General features: G+C 40.3%; 1 protein-coding gene across 1 annotated transcript; it reads left to right on the top strand.

Moving 5' to 3' along the window:
* The first annotated feature begins 223 nt into the window (after positions 1-223).
* suclg1 (succinate-CoA ligase GDP/ADP-forming subunit alph) lies at positions 224-18,468 on the top strand. Its single transcript, XM_058070114.2, has 9 exons — positions 224-388; positions 1,360-1,460; positions 4,946-5,062; positions 5,221-5,433; positions 5,700-5,757; positions 6,680-6,763; positions 9,168-9,319; positions 15,047-15,235; positions 18,104-18,468. Exons 1-9 carry the CDS (start codon positions 355-357, stop codon positions 18,128-18,130), a joined length of 975 nt encoding a protein of 324 aa, XP_057926097.1. The 5' UTR covers positions 224-354; the 3' UTR covers positions 18,131-18,468.
* Positions 18,469-21,445: the final 2,977 nt, after the last annotated feature.

The raw sequence follows: 21,445 nt of genomic DNA on the forward strand, positions 1-21,445 counted from the left end.
ACTGGTGTTTTTTGTGCTTTACAATTTTCAGCGCTGCTTTACAAATTTCGCTTTGTGTTTGCACCCCCTAGCGATTCATCTCATTATGGTCTACCTCTTTAAAAAACTACATTACCCATAGTCGTTTAACATTATAGAAAGGCATCCCCTATGCCTGAAAAACATTTTAAACAAATACAGTATCTTTCACGGTACAGCCTTTTCGTGAACAAATAAAGAAAATATATATTAAAGCGTAAATACAATAACTCGTTTCTGTCAATCGAATATTAATTTTAGACGGGGGTTTACGAGGGCAGCTCCTATCCGTGCTTGAGGTCCTAGCTCTTCAGTGTCATTGGCGAATGACCGACCATGTCCCACACCAGGTTGTTTGCCAGGCTGCTTTGTAAGTATCCCATCCGTTTTAAATAATTGACAAATGTGTGACAGGTAAGATGTGTTGCAATGTGTGTGTTTTAGCTGAACAGTTCAGGTTTATGCTTTTTTGCTTCGGCGAGCAATGGCATCTACTGTCGTCTTGACAGGTAGCATGCTAGCAGGCAAGTTAGCGTAGCGTCTTATGCTATCTTTCACCCAGGGCCCAATTTAACCTTCTAACAGATGGTTTACAGGCCTATTGACCTTGCACAACCATTTAAAACTTTGTGTCGTGTCCAGTCGTTTGTATTTGTAGCATATTTCAGCGAGTTGCACTCGATTAAATTGCTGTTATAGTCACTAACTATCAGCTGCCTGCTTGCAGAATTTGTTTACGGTTTTGTGTGCACTAATATCAACTATGCGTGTGCAGCTGAACTTTGCACGGTGATGAATTGAGTGTCTTGAGGCCAAAGTTCAGTTTTGAACTACTCAGTTGTATACATGACTGGTCAACATGCACCTGAGTTAAGATCCTATTGTTCATGGCCAATGCACTGATTCAATCCCCTGTAATGTTTATACACAATACTATTCCATTGACCATTTTGCTTATGGGTATTTTCTAGGGGGGTCAAAAGGTGGCTGAGATGAGATTTTAACAATTTTTAAGAAAAGTACAGTGAAAACAAACTACATGACAATATATTGCAGTCTACTGATTTAATTTCTGTAAAGTTACCTCACAGGGCTGCAGTCTTCTGCACTTGTGTGTATCGTAGTGGCCCCGCCTCCACCCACAGAGTCTAAGAGACTGTATGACAAAAGGGCACCCTGCGTACATGCCACTTTTCTCTGAAAACAATCCACAGAGTAAACTTTCTTCCTGCCTGTTTAGAGTTAAGATATGAGGAAAACAGACATACATGCACACAGTATTGTATTGCATGAGATGACGTGTTGTCTGTTAACATCCGTCTGTCATTTCTGTTGTTTCAGTGCAGCAAAGTGGTGTCAGACATTGTTATACCGGAACAAGACCAAACCTTTACATCAGCAAGAACACCAAGGTCATCTGTCAAGGTTTCACAGGAAAGCAGGTTTGTTATGAAATCTTCTAACCATCAAATTATATTTGCTGTTTGAATCATGTACCAGAATGTATGCACGTACCGTAATAATCAACATTTCCCAAAGGACTGCAAAATTTTTATAATTGGCGAGAGTGAAGATTTTCAAAACCTCAGACTCAGAGTGTCGGACGGGTAAAACTAAGCTTTTTGGTATTTTTGATTGTGTTATGTCATGATTTTAAACCTAGCAACAGAACATTAAGTTGTTCACAGGTGTTGGTTTCATTTGGTCTTATAGGATGCAAAGGTGATAAAACAAGATGTTTTCTAGAGTCACAGATACATGGAATGCGCGACCAAAACTGTTGTATGTGTGCATAAGGAATGTAAAGAAGTGTAACTTCACAAGTGTGTTTTGTCTGTTTCCATATTGTGGGACCATGGTGGCCCTCAAAATTCTTCCATATCTTAGTTCAACCAACATTTTCAGCAAAAATACTCCTCAACAATCAAACAAGCCAATATCAGCTATGTGAGTTTTGCCTTTTCTTTGGGTTTTTGTCTTGTTTCCTGTGATGCCACCCCAAAAGGGTATGACACACTGACACACAAATTTGTCAGGCGGGGATAGGAGTTGGGGTAACTGGAGTCACATGCATGCTAACATGCATGTTTTGGAATGTGGGAGGAAACCGGAGTACCCGGAGAAAACCCCCACACACGGATAGAACATGCAAACTCCAGACGATCGAACCTAATCTCCTGACTGTATGGTCTACATGCTTACCAGTCCAGTCTTACCAGTCAAATTGAAATGTCAATTTCAATAATTAAGTAATAATTAATAACTTGTTCTTAAAATTAAAATTAATATATAACATTTAAAAAAATAAAATCGTTTTTAGAGAAAAGCAGCTTTTGTTCCTTGTTTAACCCCAATCCTTGTTTTAATCAATAAAACGCACCCGGATAAAACGTGGGTGATACACTTTGAACCATGTGTGGTTAAGGAGAATTAAAAAAAAAAAACTCGGTTTGTCAATCCAGAAACATGGACTTTACAGATTTATATCCCCCATTGTCTTTGCCACATAACATTTTCATCCTCTGTTTTGCCCTCAATGTAATAAAATATGGTTAAATGCCATTCCATTGAACACTCCAGGTAATTAGAAAAGGATGAGGAATGAAGTGATTGATATTGAGAGCACATTGCCATGTCTTCTAGCTTAATAAGCAAGCCATTCTTCAAGCCTATTATCCCAAAGTTTGCCATAATAATGTCTTGTGGAAAGATTAAAAAAAACCCCAGCTCTGCTAGCAGGGAAAAGGGGCATGTTATGAGTGGTTAAAACTGCTGATTAATAGCGTCTAATTCCTCTTAATAAGCTAGTTGTAATTTGTTCTGGGAAGTCGTTCATTTCCACTCTCTGCTGTGACCCTCTGGGACTCTGTCTACATTGTATCAGCATCTTCAGTGATAATTAACAGACCACTGGGATATGTTGAGCTGAAAATCAACTTTTCTTTTGATGAGCTCATATTTTTAACATCAAATGTCCTATACTCTTAAGAATATTGAATGCCGAGATACAGGATTCACCATACATATACAGTACATCCAGAAAGCCCTTCACTTTGTCCTCATTTTTTGTTGCCGCCTTATTCCACAATTGATTAAATAAAAGTTAACAATTACTCAGTTTGGCAGCTCTTCTCATATTTTTAAGTGCCATATTCATTTCTTAATTAAGATTTTTAACTGAACTGTGCAATGACTGCCTCGGTCATTTTTTAAATGTTCTCATCCCTATCTAATTACCTTTGCTACCAGTTGTTAGGAGTGTTCTCTGGTCTTCATGTTGCAATTACAGCAGGAATACTAATGAACCAGAGACTGGACCTCCCAGACACTGTTGTTTTTATGCTATACAACAGGGGTCCTTAATTACATCTGTCCAAGCAGCAGAATGTTTCTTAGCAGACTTTATGTGGGCCGAGCAGTTTTCAGGGGATGGAAGCATGCAAAACTGTTTCTATGTACACAAATTGCCTATCGCTGTCATTAATGTTTACTGATCTGTCGAAATTGGTGTTGGTGAGCATGAGTCATAATCTATTCTCACAGGTGCGTCATATCTAGATGTTGAGATGGCATTAAATGGCTGGTGTGCCTTAGGTTGGTCACAGTAAAAGGCCACTTCAAAATGTGAAGTCTAGGAGGTCGCTCAGAGGGGTCTCAATATCAGTATCGGCTGTGATTACCATTTGCCTCAAATACCAGAACATCACAAACATGCCAATGGTGATGCTTGTGGATGTATGCCACAACAAAGGTATCTCTGTGCATTCAAAATGCCATCAGGACAGTAAGATTCACCTGTGTTGTGGAAGGAGTTGTCGCCCATAGCAGTGTGGTTGTTATGGTTATGGCAGGCCTGTATGTTATGGACAGCAAACAAGTGCATTTTATTGATGGCATTTTGACAATAGCAAGCGTGTTTGGGATGCTCTAGATGTGTATACACTATTTGAGGTGAATGGTGGTCGCACCTATTACTGACTGATACTGTTTTTTAGAGCCTCCGGACCACCGCTAATACAGTTAAACTGTTTTGCGTGGCCTTTTATTGTGGCCAAACCAAGGCACACCTGTGCAATAATCATGCTGGAATGGTCACAAACACAGATGGGTGAATAATATTTGAGAGCCATTTGTGTTTAAGTTCACCTCATGAAAAAAGGGAGCAAAATCGAAAGTGTTGCGTTTCTATTTTTGTTGAGTATAACAATTTTTGTTTAGTGTTTTTACAAAATACCCACACCCCCTAAACTCACTTGGTCCCCACAATGTCTGCTGAGAAACATTCACTTACAAATGTAATTCAGAACCCCTGTTGTATACTGTATAAACACCTGTGCCTGTGGCACTCCAATGAAAAAAATACAGACAACAATACAAATAAATAACATGGAGTATCACATCTCTGTAACCAAAATTGCACTTCAATAGATAATGAATATTGACTAATATTCCTGGCAAAGTAAGAAGAACATGTCTGCAAAGAAAAGTGCAGACTAGCAACAGGCCATAAGCAAATCGTTTGCCACCTAATTTGACAGATTCCGAGCAAGGCACACCAACATGTTGACCTTGTGTGGTTTAAGGCAGGATCTCTCTAGAGTAGCAATTTTTGCCCGCTGTGCTAAACATTCTGTCAGGGCCGGTGCATTTGTACAAGACATTGCTGTTTGTGACACATGCCTTCTCCCTGACAATTCGTACTGTCTGTCTAACATTTCCTGAAATGTTGTCTTTTCAACCGGATTGAAAGGTTGCATTTCTTTGTAATGTCATCCCCAAATGACCTTATGGTGTCAGTTGTTGGATGATAATGTGTTTCTATTTTCTGTTTCTCAGGGTAAACATTTCTTGAGGCACACACTGTATAATTGAGTCATTTCCACTTTATTTTACACTCATTAACATACTGACTTATCTCTGCTGCTAGGGGACATTCCACAGTCAACAGTCTCTGGACTATGGTTCCCAGTTAGTTGGAGGTGTTTCCCCCGGCAAGGGGGGCAAGACTCATCTGGGCCTGCCTGTTTTCAACTCGGTCAAGGAGGTCAGTGGGACTTTGTTCAGGTCCTTACAATATGTAAAGTAATGTGATAAGCATTGTACTTTGCAATATTATTTAGATCCATTAGATGGCAGTGTTTCCTCACTTTATAATTGGCATTTTTAATCCACCACGGATACTTATTCTATTCCTTACCTCAGGCGAAGGAAGGCACAGGAGCTGATGCCACCGTGATTTATGTGCCCCCGCCCTTTGCGGCAGCTGCCATCATTGAGGCCATCGACGCAGAGATCCCACTGGTGGTCTGCATCACCGAGGGCATCCCTCAGCAGGACATGGTGAAAGTGAAGCACAAGCTCCTGCGCCAGAGCGCCACTCGCCTCATAGGCCCCAACTGCCCGGGAGTCATTAACGTAAACACACATACACCTTCCCATTTTGTTGTTTTTGCTGCTGCACAAATGCACTCTTAAAGACTGTGGGTAAATCAAATGAAACACATGAATTTCCTGGTTACACTAATATTTAAAGGCACAACATGGTTTATTCCTTTTTGTCATTCATATTGTAAGGAATGGTTTGCATAAGGGAATAATTACTAGACTATCACCTAATATTTTTTTCAGTACATCATTTTGTGTTGCAGGTACAAACTGTAACGATTTGAACTGTTTTTCAGCCTGGAGAGTGCAAGATTGGCATAATGCCTGGCCACATTCACAAGAAAGGAAGGATTGGTAAGTTTTGTTTTTGTATTGTTTTTTGTGTGGCATGACATGTTCAGAAATGGCAATCATAAATTGTTCTTAATTGGAAATTGTTATTTTGTCTCCAATAAAGGAGGACTACATTTAATCACAAAAATGAGTGTCATGAGATCTTGCAAGATTAAAACGTGATGACATTTCTGGTTCAGATAAAAGTTGTTTTGCAAGAACAGGGCAGCCAAAGGCCAATCGTAAAATGAATCGTGGTGTTGCTACTGTGAATGCTAATAGGAGTAATCTGGAAGTGGCAGTGCACAAGGCAGGATTGGAACTGCACATTAAGTGGTTTACACCCACTATAAACCTTGCAATCCCACCTATCTTGGTGTTCCCAGCATCACTTGTGATATGTGGTTATTTTGGGCATCAGAATTGATCAGCTGCAGCCGTGATGATGTACAAGCAGAAGGTGTAGTAATTCTACATTCGTTCAAATTTACTTAAAATTTGTCAGATTATAAGATTTCTACCAAAACATTTGATAGTTGCATCTATTTTGCTTCTTTCTGGTTGCATCATGGGAAGTATTGTTCTGTTACAGTAGCATAAACATAAAACGAATCTTCTACAATCTAGTTTACATGTAATGTAAATACAATGTAAATACAGTAATTAGTGGTAGCAGCAGCTACAACTGTTGTCATTATTTTAAATTGTTAGTTTTTAATTCAATTTGTGGAAAAAAGTTCCAACAGTTAAAAGTTAAAAGCATCATGCATGCAAAATTATAAAACATTGCAAAATGTACCTTAATTGTTTTTTTTGTTAAAGTTCGTTTGCCCAGTCCTATATTTTGTTATAGTAATTTTCATAAAAGTAATATTAAATATTTTCTTTTCCAGTGAGCTGGGTGTTTTGTGACCCCTCTAAATTAGTTTCTTTCCTCTTTCAGGCATCGTGTCTAGATCGGGAACCCTGACATATGAGGCAGTGCACCAAACTACACAAGTTGGCCTTGGCCAGTCCCTCTGTGTTGGTAAGATGTTGTGAATTTTGCAAGGGCCATCATTTCACCCCTTTCACTACTGCAGAAAGTGTCTTACTATTTGCTCTGATTATCGTCACAGACTTAAGTCAGTGGAGCTAATATTTTCAAATGACGCCATACTATTATGACTAGAATGTTTACTTCTTAATGCAGATATTATGTACAAGACTATTACTCCTATACAAACAAAATCTTATGACCTAATCACCCCCCCATCAAGTCAAAAATCTGTAATTGCGATCAAATGAATGAAATAACAGAAAAAACAAAGTGGGTTCATTATCATTTTGACATTTTAATTATGGGGTGTACTCCGGCCTGACTTCGTAAAGGCCACCACTGCACTGGAGTTTAATACTGTCGAGTTTATTAACATGGTTTATTAGTGGTGCTGCTGCTGAGTCTTAAAGTGTGACTCCGACCTGCAAGGCAGATTACCATCGGTACTATATTTAATATCACTGTCATCCGTTTTGCTGTTAACGTGGTTCTGTTTGATTATTATTCATGGCTCCCTTCCCCACTCCCTCAAATCGCCAGATATTTTTTTTTATTGCTATGAATATAAATTTAGTTGATATTTGCCTGTGAATATTAGTCTTCTGCAGGTTTTTATAGCTCATATACCCTTTCAGTGGTAATACTTTTAGAAGTGGAACTCATGTCTGTGATTTCTTAGAAGTTGAGAGGAGACAAAGTGTATTGCATTGACAAATGAGGCGCAACCATAATTAATGGAAAAAATAAATCATGTATTAATCAGATTTCCTAAATGTGTCCATTCCTGTCAGTTAATTTACATCCAGAGAGTCTGTGTGTGGGAAACGTTTTAATCAAACCATAGCACGATCATTCATGTATATTACAGATCTTGCTGTTTTGAAGACTTGACATGAGCAATTATAGAAGTTTGAATCTTGGTGGCCTCTTGTAAAGAATACAGACCTTTTTGCTTTTCCTTCCCATTTCATATTCAACAGACTTTTGTAGTTCTTTTATGTTGACAATTAAATAGAGGGGGTCTTAATTCTGGTCCATTGTTGTTGGTTGGTCATATTCCAACTGATGCCTCGATGCAACATACTTACAGTTTTGAAGTGGCAAAACAACTTAAAACTGAGGAAATTAGCAAACTGATATTGTGCTGAATTTAACATCAACTGGTTGACTAAATTGTAAATCAGGGTTTCCCTTAGGATTTTTCAAAGTTGTGTTGGTCGCGAAGATGCCCATAGAGGCTTATAAGGATGCAAAATAGTAAATACAAAAGAAAGTCAACACCGTCATGAAACAAAGAGAGAAAGCATTGCAGAGTATTGCATAGAATTTGCAATACTTCTCGCGTTAGTAGTCCACAAATACTAATTCTATGCCGCTTATCCTCACTAGTGTTGCGGATATGCTGGAGCCTATCCCAGCTCTCTTTGGACTAGAGGCAGGGTACACCCGCACACATATTGACAACCATTCACGCTCACTTTCATACCTATGGACAATTTCAAGTAACTCATATTTTTAGATGCCCATACGGAGATTTGAACCCAGGTCTTCCTGATCTCATGTGTGGCCAACATGCTAATCACCTAAAATCATTGAAATGAATGTGATTAATGACAACTGGTGAGCTACTGCTAACATACAAGCTACCTGTTGGTTATGATTTAAAAACTGAAACTTCCTTCGCTGGGCTCATTGATATGAACTAGACACCTCGCTGACCGCTCACTACAGCGTCATTCACAGACGGAAGAGTGGATACTTACCTCTCAATTTCGCTATAAAGACGCAACAAGATGCTCGTTTGCTGTCAGCAGTTTTTACCTAAGGACTGGAGCATACATTTTGTGCCAGAACACCAGGAGAAACCCTGGTAAATGTATTATTATATGATGCTTTATCAAGCTTCACTCAGGTACCTGTCAGTGAATATCTTTGTCGAGGCACTGTCTGCAACCTTCAACAATGATTTTCATTTTTCCAAATTGAATATATATTTTTGTTAAGCGCCCAAAAGGTAAGGAGGTCTCAATACATTGTCAAGTCATTTAACGCAGGAATCAGCACACTGCCTGATGAGACAGAGCAAGGGAATACACTTGAGATGTAGAATACACAAAAATCCTGCTCAAAGTAAATCCATCTATTAATATTTCGTTTGCTCACTAGAAGCAATTCCGGCTGTGTGGAATTGTTTTTGCGAATCCCCAATGCAGAGGCATGAAAGAGCTTGACGCTGCTGTGATGATCAGAGCGTATCATGCATAAAGTTAGTTTCGCCTGATTTGTATTCCATTCTCAGGCTGTGCCGCCATGTGGTCCTCAAATATTCACGCGGATGCTCCTGTGAGAGTGATGGGGTACACAACACGCTTTTACTTTGTCTCCTGCAAAGGTATTGGCGGGGATCCGTTCAACGGTACAAACTTCATAGATTGCCTGGAGGTGTTCCTGCAGGATCCCAAGACAGAGGGCATCATCCTGATTGGGGAGATTGGAGGCAATGCAGAGGAGAACGCAGCAGAATACCTTAAACAGCACAACACTGTAAGGAGCACTCTTGACAACTATTGCTTTTCTTCCTTGACTTTTTTAATATTACTTTTATTGTCTAGATAGAAGGTATGATCTTCAAAAATAACATACAGCCAAAGTCAAGAGAACCGTGTGATATGTGTTACTTCCTGGTGACAGCCCCAGGCTGTCTTTTGCCTGCAAAGTGTGTGATTAACATGATCAAGATGGAGAGTGACAGACGGGTGTTTGTGTGTACGACACAGGGGGCATGTTTTGCAAATGTGCAGTGTTGGTGAGCAAGCACATCTTTTGAGACGACAAAAGAGCAGCGAGGTGATGAGCTTGTGCAGGAAGAAGCCGTAATTGACATTTTAAAATCTAGGCAAGACCCACACTCTGTTTGCTCCTTGCTGTGTGCTTGTGTTTTTCCTTCTTTGTTTTCTTTCTGCGTTTGTATATGTGTGTTTCTGGTGCTCTCAGGCTGAAAAATTAATTTAATTTACCCGCAGCAGCTCTAATGCATGCAAATCTCCTGCAAGCGTCTCAGGAGAATAACTCCCTCTCTCTTGCGCTCTCTTGGCAAATAAAGTACAAACAGTAACCCAAAGTGTTGACAGGGAGGCACAGTTCAGATGAAACGTGCATGAAAAAGCCCAATAGAGCGGCGGAGTAGGTAACATAAGCTTTCATTTAAAGTTGACTGTGTAGAACAGGAAATCATGTACTTTATAATTAAGAACAGCACAAAGCTCCAAAGTTAAAGGTCCCCTATTATGAAAATGTCTTTTTTTAATGATGTTGTAACTGCAATATAGAAAGCCTTTGAGCCTGTTTATGGGCACAGAGCTGGGCGTGGACTAACACGACTCGTTAGCATTAAAGCTATGGACACACAACGGCATTTTCCAAGTAGTGCTTACAAAAAGCACTTTTAAAACTGTCTACATTTCAACATCAAGGCTAGATTTTGCCCAACACGCTGCCAATAGACGATGGTAGGACCTCTGAGACGAATTTAAAATTGTTACCATTACTTGGCCTTTTCAGCTATCAATATTTGGTTTGTTGCTAAATTTATTTTTTGCAGTAAATACAGGAGCAGTTTTGATGTGATTTATCTTGAAATGTATGTCATACAGTGCAAACGAGTTGAGTTGATCGCATTCAAAGCATTCCTAATTCCATCCCTTAGTTGGCAACCATTTTGGCAAACATTTGTCACACTCATTCATGAATAAACCGCTTTCAACGTTGTATTAAAAATTCAAACACCTACTTACAGCATCCTAATTATGGGGGAGAATTTAACTCATCACTTATTGTATCTTTCTGAAGTTTCTTTTTGCAGTAGCTCTACACATGCATCAAATTGTCTGTAATAATGCGTGACAAATATTCAGCACTATTGTGCAAAATATGTGAACAAAGATGAGAAATTGAAATTATTCTTAGACAGTTTAATCTATCAATGCCTAATTGTGTGAAATCCATGAAAACAACCTTTTGCCTCTTGGTTCCACTGTCAGACTTTATGATGCAGGGCATATTTCAAGGTTCACTGGGTGTCAATCTGTGCCGTGCTTGCCAACATAATACGGTATTAAAAGTCACTTGTATCAAAGGTCTGCCAAGCGTTGCTGGGGTTTTGCTGGATTCGGAAATAGGTCTTACACGGGATAAGCGTATGATAATTTGCTTGAGTATCTTGCACCTAAGCTTCCATGAAGGTTTAGTGATATTTCATTTCCACCCATTTCAGCCTCATGACTTTTAGCCCAAGCTTGTCTCCCTCAAGCTTACATAAACCTTTTTGTAATTCCGTGGAAACAACACTGCATAGTAATGCGACTGAGCTAGATACAGTGAAGAAAATAAGTATTTGAACACCCTGCTATTTTGCTATTTCTCCCACTTAGAAATCATGGAGGGGTCTGAAATTTTCATCGTAGGTGCATGTCCACTGTGAGAGAGATAAACTAAAAAGAAAAATCCAGAAATCACAATGCATGATTTTTTAACAATTTATTTGTGTGATACAGCTGCTAATAAGTATTTGAACACCTGAGAAAATGAATGTTAATATTTGGTACAGTAGCCTTTGTTTGCTATTACAGAGGTCAAACGTTTCCTGTAGTTTTTCACCAGGTTTGCACACACTGCAGGAGGGATCTTGGCCCACTCCTCCACACAGATCTTCTCTAGATCAGTCAGGTTTCTGGGCTGTCGCTGAGAAACACGGAGTTTGAGCTCCCTCCAAAGATTTTCGATTGGGTTCAGGTCTGGAGACTGGCTGGGCCATGCTAGAACCTTGATATGCTTCTTACGGAGCCACTCCTTGGTTTTCCTGGCTGTGTGCTTCGGGTCGTTGTCGTGTTGGAAGACCCAGCCACGACCCATCTTCAATGCTCTGACAGAGGGAAGGAGGTTGTTCCCCAAAATCTCACAATACACGGCCCCAGTCATCCTCTCTTTAATGCAGTGCACTCGTCCTGTCCCATGTGCAGAAAAACACCCCCAAAGCATGATGCTACCACCCCCATGCTTCACAGTAGGGATGGTGTTCTTCGGATTGTACTCTTCATTCTTCTTCCTCCAAACACGCTTATTGGAATTATGACCAAAAAGTTCTATTTTGGTCTCATCTGACCATAAAACTTTCTCCCATGACTCCTCTGTATCATCCAAATGGTCATATGCAAACTTAAGACGGGCCTTGACATGTGCTGGTTTAAGCAGGGGAACCTTTCGTGCCATGCATGATTTCACATCATGACGTCTTAGTGTATTACCTACAGTAACCTTGGAAACGGTGGTCCCAGCTCTTTTCAGGTCATTGACCAAGTCCTGTCGTGTAGTTCTGGGCTGATTCCTCACCTTTCTTAGAATCATTGAGACCCCACGAGGTGATATCTTGCATGGGGCTCCACTCCGATTGAGATTGACCGTCATGTTTAGCTTCTTCCATTTTCTAATGATAGCTCCAACAGTGGACCTTTTTTCACCAAGCTGCTTGGTAATTGCTCCGTAGCCCTTTCCAGCCTTGTGGAGGTGTACAATTTTGTCTCTGGTGTCTTTGGACAGCTCTTTGGTCTTCGCCATGTTACAAGTTAAAGTCTTACTGATTGTATGGGGTGGACAGGTGTCTTTATGCAGCTAACGACCTCAAACAGGTGCATCTGATTCAGGATGATACATGGAGTGCAGGTGGACTTCTAATGGGCAGACTAACAGGTCTTTCAGGGTCAGAATTCTAGATGATACACAGGTGTTCAAATACTTATTTGCAGCTGTATCACACAAATAAATTGTTAAAAAATCATGCATTGTGATTTCTGGATTTTTCTTTTTAGTTTATCTCTCTCACAGTGGACATGCACCTACGATGAAAATTTCAGACCCCTCCATGATTTCTAAGTGGGAGAAATAGCAAAATAGCAGGGTGTTCAAATACTTATTTTCTTCACTGTAAATGCCAGGCCTCCAATGCGGATACAACCGTGTCAGCCTCATCAGGTCATATTTCTGCTCTTAGCCTCACTTTGTAATAATCTTATTTATTGAATAACCACTCCCTGGGAATCACCCTATAGGTTTCATGATTAAAGAATCGGAAATGCCTACTGCAGCATACAAAAGACTCCCCTTTTGTTCTATATGTACAGGTGGTTCCGAGTTCCATTCTTACACCACACAGTGAGTCTAATTTTAGAATCACTCATACTCAGGTATGAGTATGTAACTTGCACCAAATTAACACTTCACATGTACATGAAATAAGCCAAAGCACTAGCAACCTACCCATCTCATAATAAGAGCATTAATAACACTGCCTAGTTATTACCGTCTCTTTAAGAGGGGCAGAGCCTTTTACATGATCAAGGATACTGTAGTGACCTGGCAGTTATGTTTAGTGTCAGTTTCCTGATTGCCAACTGTCTATGAGCAATGTTCCCTCTAACCTGCACGCCTGCACACACAGTTATTCTGTATTTATTCATTTTGTAATGCAAGTCTTAGTGACAGGCGACAACAAACGGTAACAACATACATAATGACGTACACTGAGGCAGCGTTACAACGCGCTGTGCAGTACATGCCGTTGCTGTTTTTATTTTGTTGGCTAGATTTACCAGAAGATTGTCAATTAGACCGTGAATGTGATGGACTTAGAAGGACGGTAATGTGCAGGCAGGACAGTTGAGATTGCTGATGATGTTTTGGCATGGTTGCGGTGAACAGTAGCCTGTTTTTATGACATTATGAAATTCCCATCAGCAGTGTAGTACCAATAACGGTGACGTACCCCCACCAACTCTGTTATGTTTTTCACAAAGTTCTGTTTCTGGGTCATGTGTTGTTAGCAACGGAGATGTTAAGCAGGTTTTGCCTGTTGTTCAGTGGAGAGTAAACCGTTAATACCACTTATCCTCCACACTTGTCACATTATAAAACTCATCTCCACATATGGTGATCCTTGATGTGAGTAACATGTCAACTGACAACAGGGCGGCCGTACCGGCGCAACTCGGTGCAAACAAGGCAGCTAGCAACAGTGCTATGAATACCTGACTTGGCAGCACAGCGCGTGCCAATGTGAGAACACACCGAAGCCCATTTCAGACTGCGAGGAATAGCACAGGGTCTGACAAAGTATTTCCACATAGTGGCACACTAGACCTCCACTTTGTCTCATATCGCATGACTGCATGTCAGATTTTTTTACCTTGAAACCTATAACCAGCTCGTGGCTAGTACCAAATCTATTTGTCACTTATTCTTGAGCGCTTCCATAGAATAGATACTACTTGAGCATTTGTAAGTAATATTTGTTGCTCTCCCCAGACGTTCAACATCTCCTGGGCTGTAGATTGCCCACGCCTGCTGTGGGCTTACATATACTATAGCCCTTAATGCCATTTTTTTGGTAGGAGACTGGAGGCATTAATAGCCGCATTTACGGTAATGATTTTCATTTGTCATCATAAAATATACTTAAAAATATATGTATTATTAAATATATTTAAGCACATTTGACCTCAACTGTGGTAGCTGTGTAACTTGACTGATCAAGCTGGAGTCTGACTGCTTTGGTTGACATTTAAGACATTTAACTTTTCAAGGCCTGTTTATTTGAATTTGCTGTGTGTGTATGTCATTCTCAAGTATGATTTGAATCCCGACAGTATACATGCCCCCTCAGAATCCTTTTTCCTAGTTAAGATGTTATTGCTATAGATGAAACATTAGCACTCTTCACCTTGGAACTGAACAGCACATCCATCAACGAGCAAGTAGTGTCGACTGGCACTGAGCTAATCAGCGGCTGCATGACTAATTACCATCTCAGAAATGAGATGATATGAGATGGCAGGCGCCTGTGCGCCCTATCTGGTCAGCCACCAACCCATGCAATTAAACTGCTTGATTGACCCTTTGTTTTAATAATGCGGGGCTGAGACAGAGACGGCTGCTTAGATAAGCCCCTTATCATCAGGACTCTGTAGTGGGAGGACATGGGTTGTTTAATTTCTAATGAATGAATAAAATGCAGGTGCAGAAAACAAATTGACCTGATTTATGCACCCCCCCTCCCACCTCCTTGCTTTTCGCCTATATTTCTGTCCTGCCTACCACTTAGCCATTTGGTTGCTTTGCTAACTGCCTCACACTTGCAAATGAGAGGATTATCTTTTTATAGTCACTCTTTCACCTCCTTTTTATTTTCCCTTTTATTGATTTTACTATTTTTTTTCTCAGGGTGCTAACATCAAGCCTGTGGTTTCCTTCATCGCGGGGCTAACTGCTCCTCCCGGGCGAAGAATGGGTCACGCTGGTGCCATCATTGCTGGAGGAAAAGGAGGCGCCAAAGAGAAAATTGCAGCGCTGCAGTCAGCCGGAGTGGTAGTCAGTATGTCCCCTGCCCAGCTAGGCAGCACTATGTTCAAGGTGAGTGCACCTGCAACAACCGATCATCTTCACGGAAAGTGCAACGAGATGCACCTCAAATATCTTTCCAAGGACTTCTCTCGGAATTCAGTCTTTTTGCTTGAAAGCAAATGGCGCTGTTTAGTTCAGAAAAAATGTTGTAGTAGCAAGTATGAGATTAAACTTCTAATGTACCGTAAAGATGGGGAGAATTTAATACATTCACGTTGACAGGATGAGTTAAGGCCACTGCGTCTTTATTTCACTACATCTCAAGAGAAGTGTTAAAAAGATGTATAAAATGTGGAATGCGTGTATTACACTCATTCGTCATCTTATACTTTCATTATCGCTGCTGGCTCTACTGCACGCAAATATTGATATACACTCGCACACTTTTTTCCTCCTACGTTTAATTCATAATCATTAGGTGTAATGATGAAAAACGCGCAATGCGGTTGCTCATTTAATTGCCCGTCGTGTTCATACATCTGTGTTAGTCTCTTGGAAAACCGCTGGAATGGAACTGGTACCATGTACGTGCAATACTTTTTGTGGTGCTGAAACCACTGGTTGGTCAACGCTACCATCGTCTTGCATCACACTGATACCGTTGCGCGTGAGTTCATGCATCCGGTGTGTTTGGTGTGTGTGTGTGTGTGTGTGTGTGTGTGTGTGTGTGTGTGTGTGTGTGTGTGTGTGTGTGTGTGTGTGTGGATGTGTATTTACCGCTAAGACAAGCTGCGTTCATAAAAAGTCCAGTGTAGCGCATCATATACGGGGCAGTTAACTGTGAATTGGAGGTCTTTGAGTTGTGCATCCTTTTTTCCGCAGTCCTCATTTTTCGCACAATTTCAGCCAAACTAGCAAACATGGGCACTGCAAGTTAAAAAATTCACGGTTTCGGGAGAATTGGAATGTCTGAACCGGTTTCAATCGAAGATTGATGCCCAACCCTACTCATATGTCAATAAGTAATAATAGATGCTTAACAATTACAAACCAGTGTAATAACAGTTTTTAGTGGAACTTCATTTTTTATTTTGACCAGGGGTGTCCAAAGTGCGGTCAGTGGTCCATTGCTGGACTGGAGCTTGTTTTCTTTTTACCAGCACATGGTAAAAATATAACATTTAAATGTGACAAGCATGCAAAAAAACCCCAAAAACTAATCAGTATGTGGGCAAACAGTTTTTCATCACTGCATATACAAATATCAAAGTGAACCCCCACACACTGACTTTTCAGTATGCAGTCCTTGGTGAAAAAATTTCGACACACCTGGTCAAAATGCTCTAACTGGCTCCAGAGATAACATGGAAGAGTAACATCTAAAAGAGGGGTTAAACTTGCACAAATAGTAATGTGAAAAAGTAGAACACCCTGTGTTTACATTTGTGCACATCGAAATCTAAAGTGGTTTAACTTGGGCAATGGACAAATCCCCCTCATAGTGTCCACATTTCATTTCTAATTGAGTAATATGTGCATGACTTTAATCAACAACTGATGAAAGTCGTTCATGTCCCAGATGCGATTTTTAATTTTTGCAGCCAGCAGCGGCAATTTAGATTTTTATTTTTTTCATAGCCTTTCCACATTAGCTAATTTATGCGATTCCTCTTTCTATTTCCCAAGCTGTTTGTGGGTGACATAGTTTCAAATGTAACACAAATATGCAACACTCACTGTGATAGCTGCTGGAATGAGTCACGCTTTTGGTGTAGGAAAATCAGGAAAAGTTCTATTCATCAGACAACTTAATTATTATGCAAAAATAATTACGGCCTTTTTAAACTTTGTTTACTGGTACTGGAATGCACATCGGAATTGGGTCTTAACTCAACAGTGATGCACAGGATGTGAGCACTTCGACTGCAGTTTGCTCTCTCTAAACAAATGTCTTGCATTTCTTTCCTTCCTGACATGTTTTCTTGCTCTCACTGCTGTTTCAATAAAAAAAAGACATTGTCTGGCTTCCCTTTTGGAGTGGCAACCTCCATTCCCTCATTTTGACTCCGTTACTTGTCAGATGTCGATCTATCAAAGTCCTGCTTTTTACAATCTCACAAACATTGCTCTTACCTTTGCAGTGTTTCCTTGCTTATCACAGCATTTGTGTGGAACACAACCAACTCTTCCTTTTTTTTTCCCCCCATGTCATTACTCTTATTTCTTTAAACGCTTTATCCCTAATGACTGCACCCTGTTGACTCCTTGTTCAAGCAGCTTTTTGCAATCAAGCACAACTCCCCATTTAACCCACAAGAAGCTTTCTTAATTCATTTCCCAATTCCCACAACGGCAAGCGGATTTAAAATGGCTTTGACGGAAACTTGAACCTCAGGTCTCCTCAGGGTGGCAGTATACATTTAGGTATCTTCCAGCCTCATTGGAATGAGCCAACATGTGCAGCCAGTATACCTCTGTGTTCTGCAGACCTGATAAATGGCATTTGCATTAAGTTACATTCTCCCCATGGAATAGAAGCAAAGCTTCTCGTGGAGAAGGACATATTCTATCATCCTGCCGTTTGTGTGACATGTCCCAAATTGAAGATAGATATTTTGGTTGCATTTTTTTGAAATCCCATTTTATAGTCACGTTGTTGGATTTTGCTGATAATCTAAACAATTGTAGCTTCACATTTATCACACTATCACCTATGTAAAATGTCCCAATCCATCAGACAGTGCGAGCGGTTTTAAGTGTCAATCGGCTGTGAACCCATAGACTCGTGAGTTCAGCTCTTTTAATAAACACAGTCTCCCATGCTATCACTGCCTGTTTTCTCCTCCCTCAAAAGAGCTGTGAGAAATCAACACGGATAAATAATTCCCTTCTGTCTGTCATACTTTCCCATCATCCTCCTTCCTCTCTGTCTTTTAGGAGTTTGAGAAGAGGAAGATGTTGTAAGCCATTTGAGAAGACACCCCAAGATGAACAGCCTGGTTTTGAATGAGGATGTGCTCCCATTCTTTGTCTAACCGTGATTATCTAAAGCTACCATGCGCACATGTTCAGAATCCTTATTGTAAATCTGTTATGAACTTGCACATTATGAAATAATAAAGATGTGTCTTGCCAGTATATCCGAAAGAGCTCATTACACACCAAGTAAAAACTTTTCCCCCCTTCACTTGATAGTGAAAGCTTGACATGGTAACTGTTGGTGTTGTATCTGTTAGACTTATACACACCTCTTGTAAGATGTATCCCATCACTCATGTCTGAATAAGAAATGTTTCTCATCAGTCGCCTGCTGCTTTTCTGTTTTTCTGCACATTCAGTGAACCACATGATATTTTCTATGTTCTCCACATGAGTTTCTGCCCGTTGAAAGTAACATGGTGACAGCTTTCACCAAGTGCATTCAAGGTGAACATGCAAGGTGTTTACACATTAGTTAGCATATTACTGCGTGTGTTGTGTTGCTTAGAATCAATATCTCCTAAGGCTGTATGACTTGAGAGGGAAAAAAACAAACAAACAATGATGCATCAACTTCCAGAAGGAGGAGCTTTTCCCCTTTTATTCCCCATTAAACATCAAGCTGCTTAGAGGGCATTAACCTTTATATAAAAAAAAAGGGGAATGTTAAGCCATTGTAAGTTTTTTTCTTAGGTGCATTTACAATTTTTTTTGTGAGAAGTTAATTGTCTAGCCAGCACTGAGAATGATAATCGGCAACACTAGATACCAGGTTGATCAAATGTTTTAACGGAGAACTCATCTGCCCAAAGTGTATAAAAGGAACTGCTTTGCCACTTCACCAACAATCAAACCCAAATGGAAAATGCCTTTAAAACACAAAGTGCAGTTTATAGGATAAACACACCAATTACTTTCCCCAAGTAAAGTTCAACCAAGTAGGGGAAAAACAAGGTTAAGATCAGGTTTGTAATAATTTTGCTTATGCATAATCTCATCAAATGAGCTAAAATAGTATTTTGCATGTCAAGGTTGAAACTGGGTGGTCTCCTGCATGACAGTATTTCATCTCTCTGCAGCTGTCAAACAAGACACATTTCTGGGTATACAGTACATACAGAGTGTTTACACTATCTATTTTGTATACCTCTTAATCTGTCATAATTGCTGTAATATGGAAGATTTTTAATTAACATTTTTGCAGTAAATTCTGAAAAAACAGCAGAGCTCCTCTGTCATATATTGGATTTGACATATTAGATTGTACTTTATTGGTCCCCTGGCTGTGTCTTCAGATTAAGGTTCCTTTAACAGCAACAGCCTACGTATACAAGACAGTGAAAATTGCACATCACAGCATAAAAAGGTAAAGGAGTACCTGTATGTAGATTATTTCACATTATCCCTGTGCCCTTCCTCATCTTTCATCTTCCCTTCCTCCCCAGTGAGAATTTCCCTGCACGCTGATGACAGCCTGCAGAGGGTGGCTGGCATCATCTATGATGGACACAGCAGTTTGTCCAGAGGTCTTTTCTGTGCAACTGTAAACAGAGTCCAGCTCCATGTCAATCACAGAACCAGCCTTGCTTATTAGCTCCTCCAGCCTGAAGCAGTCCCCCTTGGAAGTGCTGCCTCCCCAGCAGACCGCAGTGTAGGAGATCACATTGGCAACAGCAGACAAGTGGAACATCTGCAGGAGCTGTTCCACCAGGTGTTCTATGCGGTATGTCCTTAAAAACAGTAAAGCACTCCTGTCATATAGAGCAGAGGTCGGGAAATGAGTTCTGATGTCCTCCATGGCACAGAGTCTGACATTCCAAATGTATTTGTGGCGGGCCGATCATGTCAGCATCTAATTTGCATAATATCCATGATGCATGAGGGCATGTCATTTTTATGGGTGTTTCTTATATGCATTTATAATGAATATAAACAATGGCTGCAAATATACTTGCATACAATATGTGCCAATTAAACTGTTTTCAATTAGCCAGAATAGCTAATCCATTTGGCCGTTTGCAATATCATCTGCACAGATCACAAATCATAGAAAGCAAGTGGCAGAGAGAACGGCATTTCTGACATTTCAGACAGGCGGTAAGGTGAATTCTTAAAAGGTAGACCCAGATTGATCTGTGCAGGTCAAAATTAATCAGTGGTGGGCCGCCGCAGATAATTGAATGTACAGTATGGGAAACATTGATACTGAGAGTAGAATAGTGAGAAAGATGGGCTGCTTTGCATGCTAAAAACCTTGTCCATGCTAGTCTGGTGACTGGCAAGTTTTTTTGAATGGTATTGAGATGACAACATAGCAAATGTAAATGAGTTAGTTAGCCCTGCAAAGTTTTTCCGTTAAGCAGCCTAGATACATGTTAAGTTTGCAGGTAATCTGCCCCCCCCAATTAAGATGCATGTCCATGGATGAGTAGCACTTAACATGCCGTGTGTACAGCGGGTCATTAACAGTTGCTTGCTGCAGTAGCAAATAATGGCGTACACTGCCACCTGCCAATTAGGATAATTATTTTTCCCAAGTGAAGCGTTGCAGTCAAGAAAGCCACATAGGTGAGTGTAGATTTGTCGCCCTTGGTTGTAATTACATGGTTTGTTTGCACCCACCCTCAATTAAGTGCTCATCCATTCAGTGTCACCTTCTAGTCATTTTACATGGATCGGGGCCAATGATTATTGTCAGATGATTTTATTGATAGAATTGATCCCACCTGATGCTGCACAGCCTGCTTGCTTGGCGCAGTCTCCATTTAAGCATCGAGCTGTTCTCAGGACGAGAAATAAAACCAAGAGGCTTGACAGTAGCAATTTGCATGAGGCCATGTTGTTTTAATAGAACCACTGACTTGAGATTGCTTTGGGAATTGAGGGCAAGAATGAGGACAGAGAAGGCGATGTATAGGCATCTCAGAGTCGAGCACCTAAGCTTTTTTTTTTTTTTTCTCAGTCAGCTGTGGATTGCTTTCTTCTTCCTGAAAGGTTGATCTCTGCTTTGTGTGATCATAGCAAAATGCAGACACAGCCAGTACGTTGACATGTATAAAATTTATTAAAAACTATTGCATGAAATCGGTTGAAAGCAGCATTTCAAAACACATGTATACATCTTCATAGACTGTGCTTGACTTTTTAAAGATCCATCTATTCATCCATTTACAATGCCGATTATTCTCACTAGGGTCGTGGAGATATGCCGGTATCCTTCTCCTAGCTGACTTTAGGGAAAAAGGTGGGGTACACCCTGGGGAAAACCCACGCATGCACAGGCAGAACATGCAAACTCCA

This window comes from Doryrhamphus excisus, linkage group LG9, assembly GCF_037039965.1.
Source record: "Doryrhamphus excisus strain RoL-2023G ecotype Guam linkage group LG9, RoL_Dexc_Guam_v1.1, whole genome shotgun sequence".
In the NCBI taxonomy this organism is placed as follows: domain Eukaryota; kingdom Metazoa; phylum Chordata; class Actinopteri; order Syngnathiformes; family Syngnathidae; genus Doryrhamphus; species Doryrhamphus excisus.

Coding starts and splice junctions, on each gene's coding strand:
- suclg1 (XM_058070114.2), top strand. CDS start 355: ATGTCCCACACCAGGTTGTTTGCCAGGCTGCTTT. Junction 5,063..5,220: donor TTTTCAACTCGGTCAAGGAG/GTCAGTGGGACT, acceptor TCCTTACCTCAG/GCGAAGGAAGGCACAGGAGC. Junction 9,320..15,046: donor ACCTTAAACAGCACAACACT/GTAAGGAGCACT, acceptor TTTTTTTCTCAG/GGTGCTAACATCAAGCCTGT.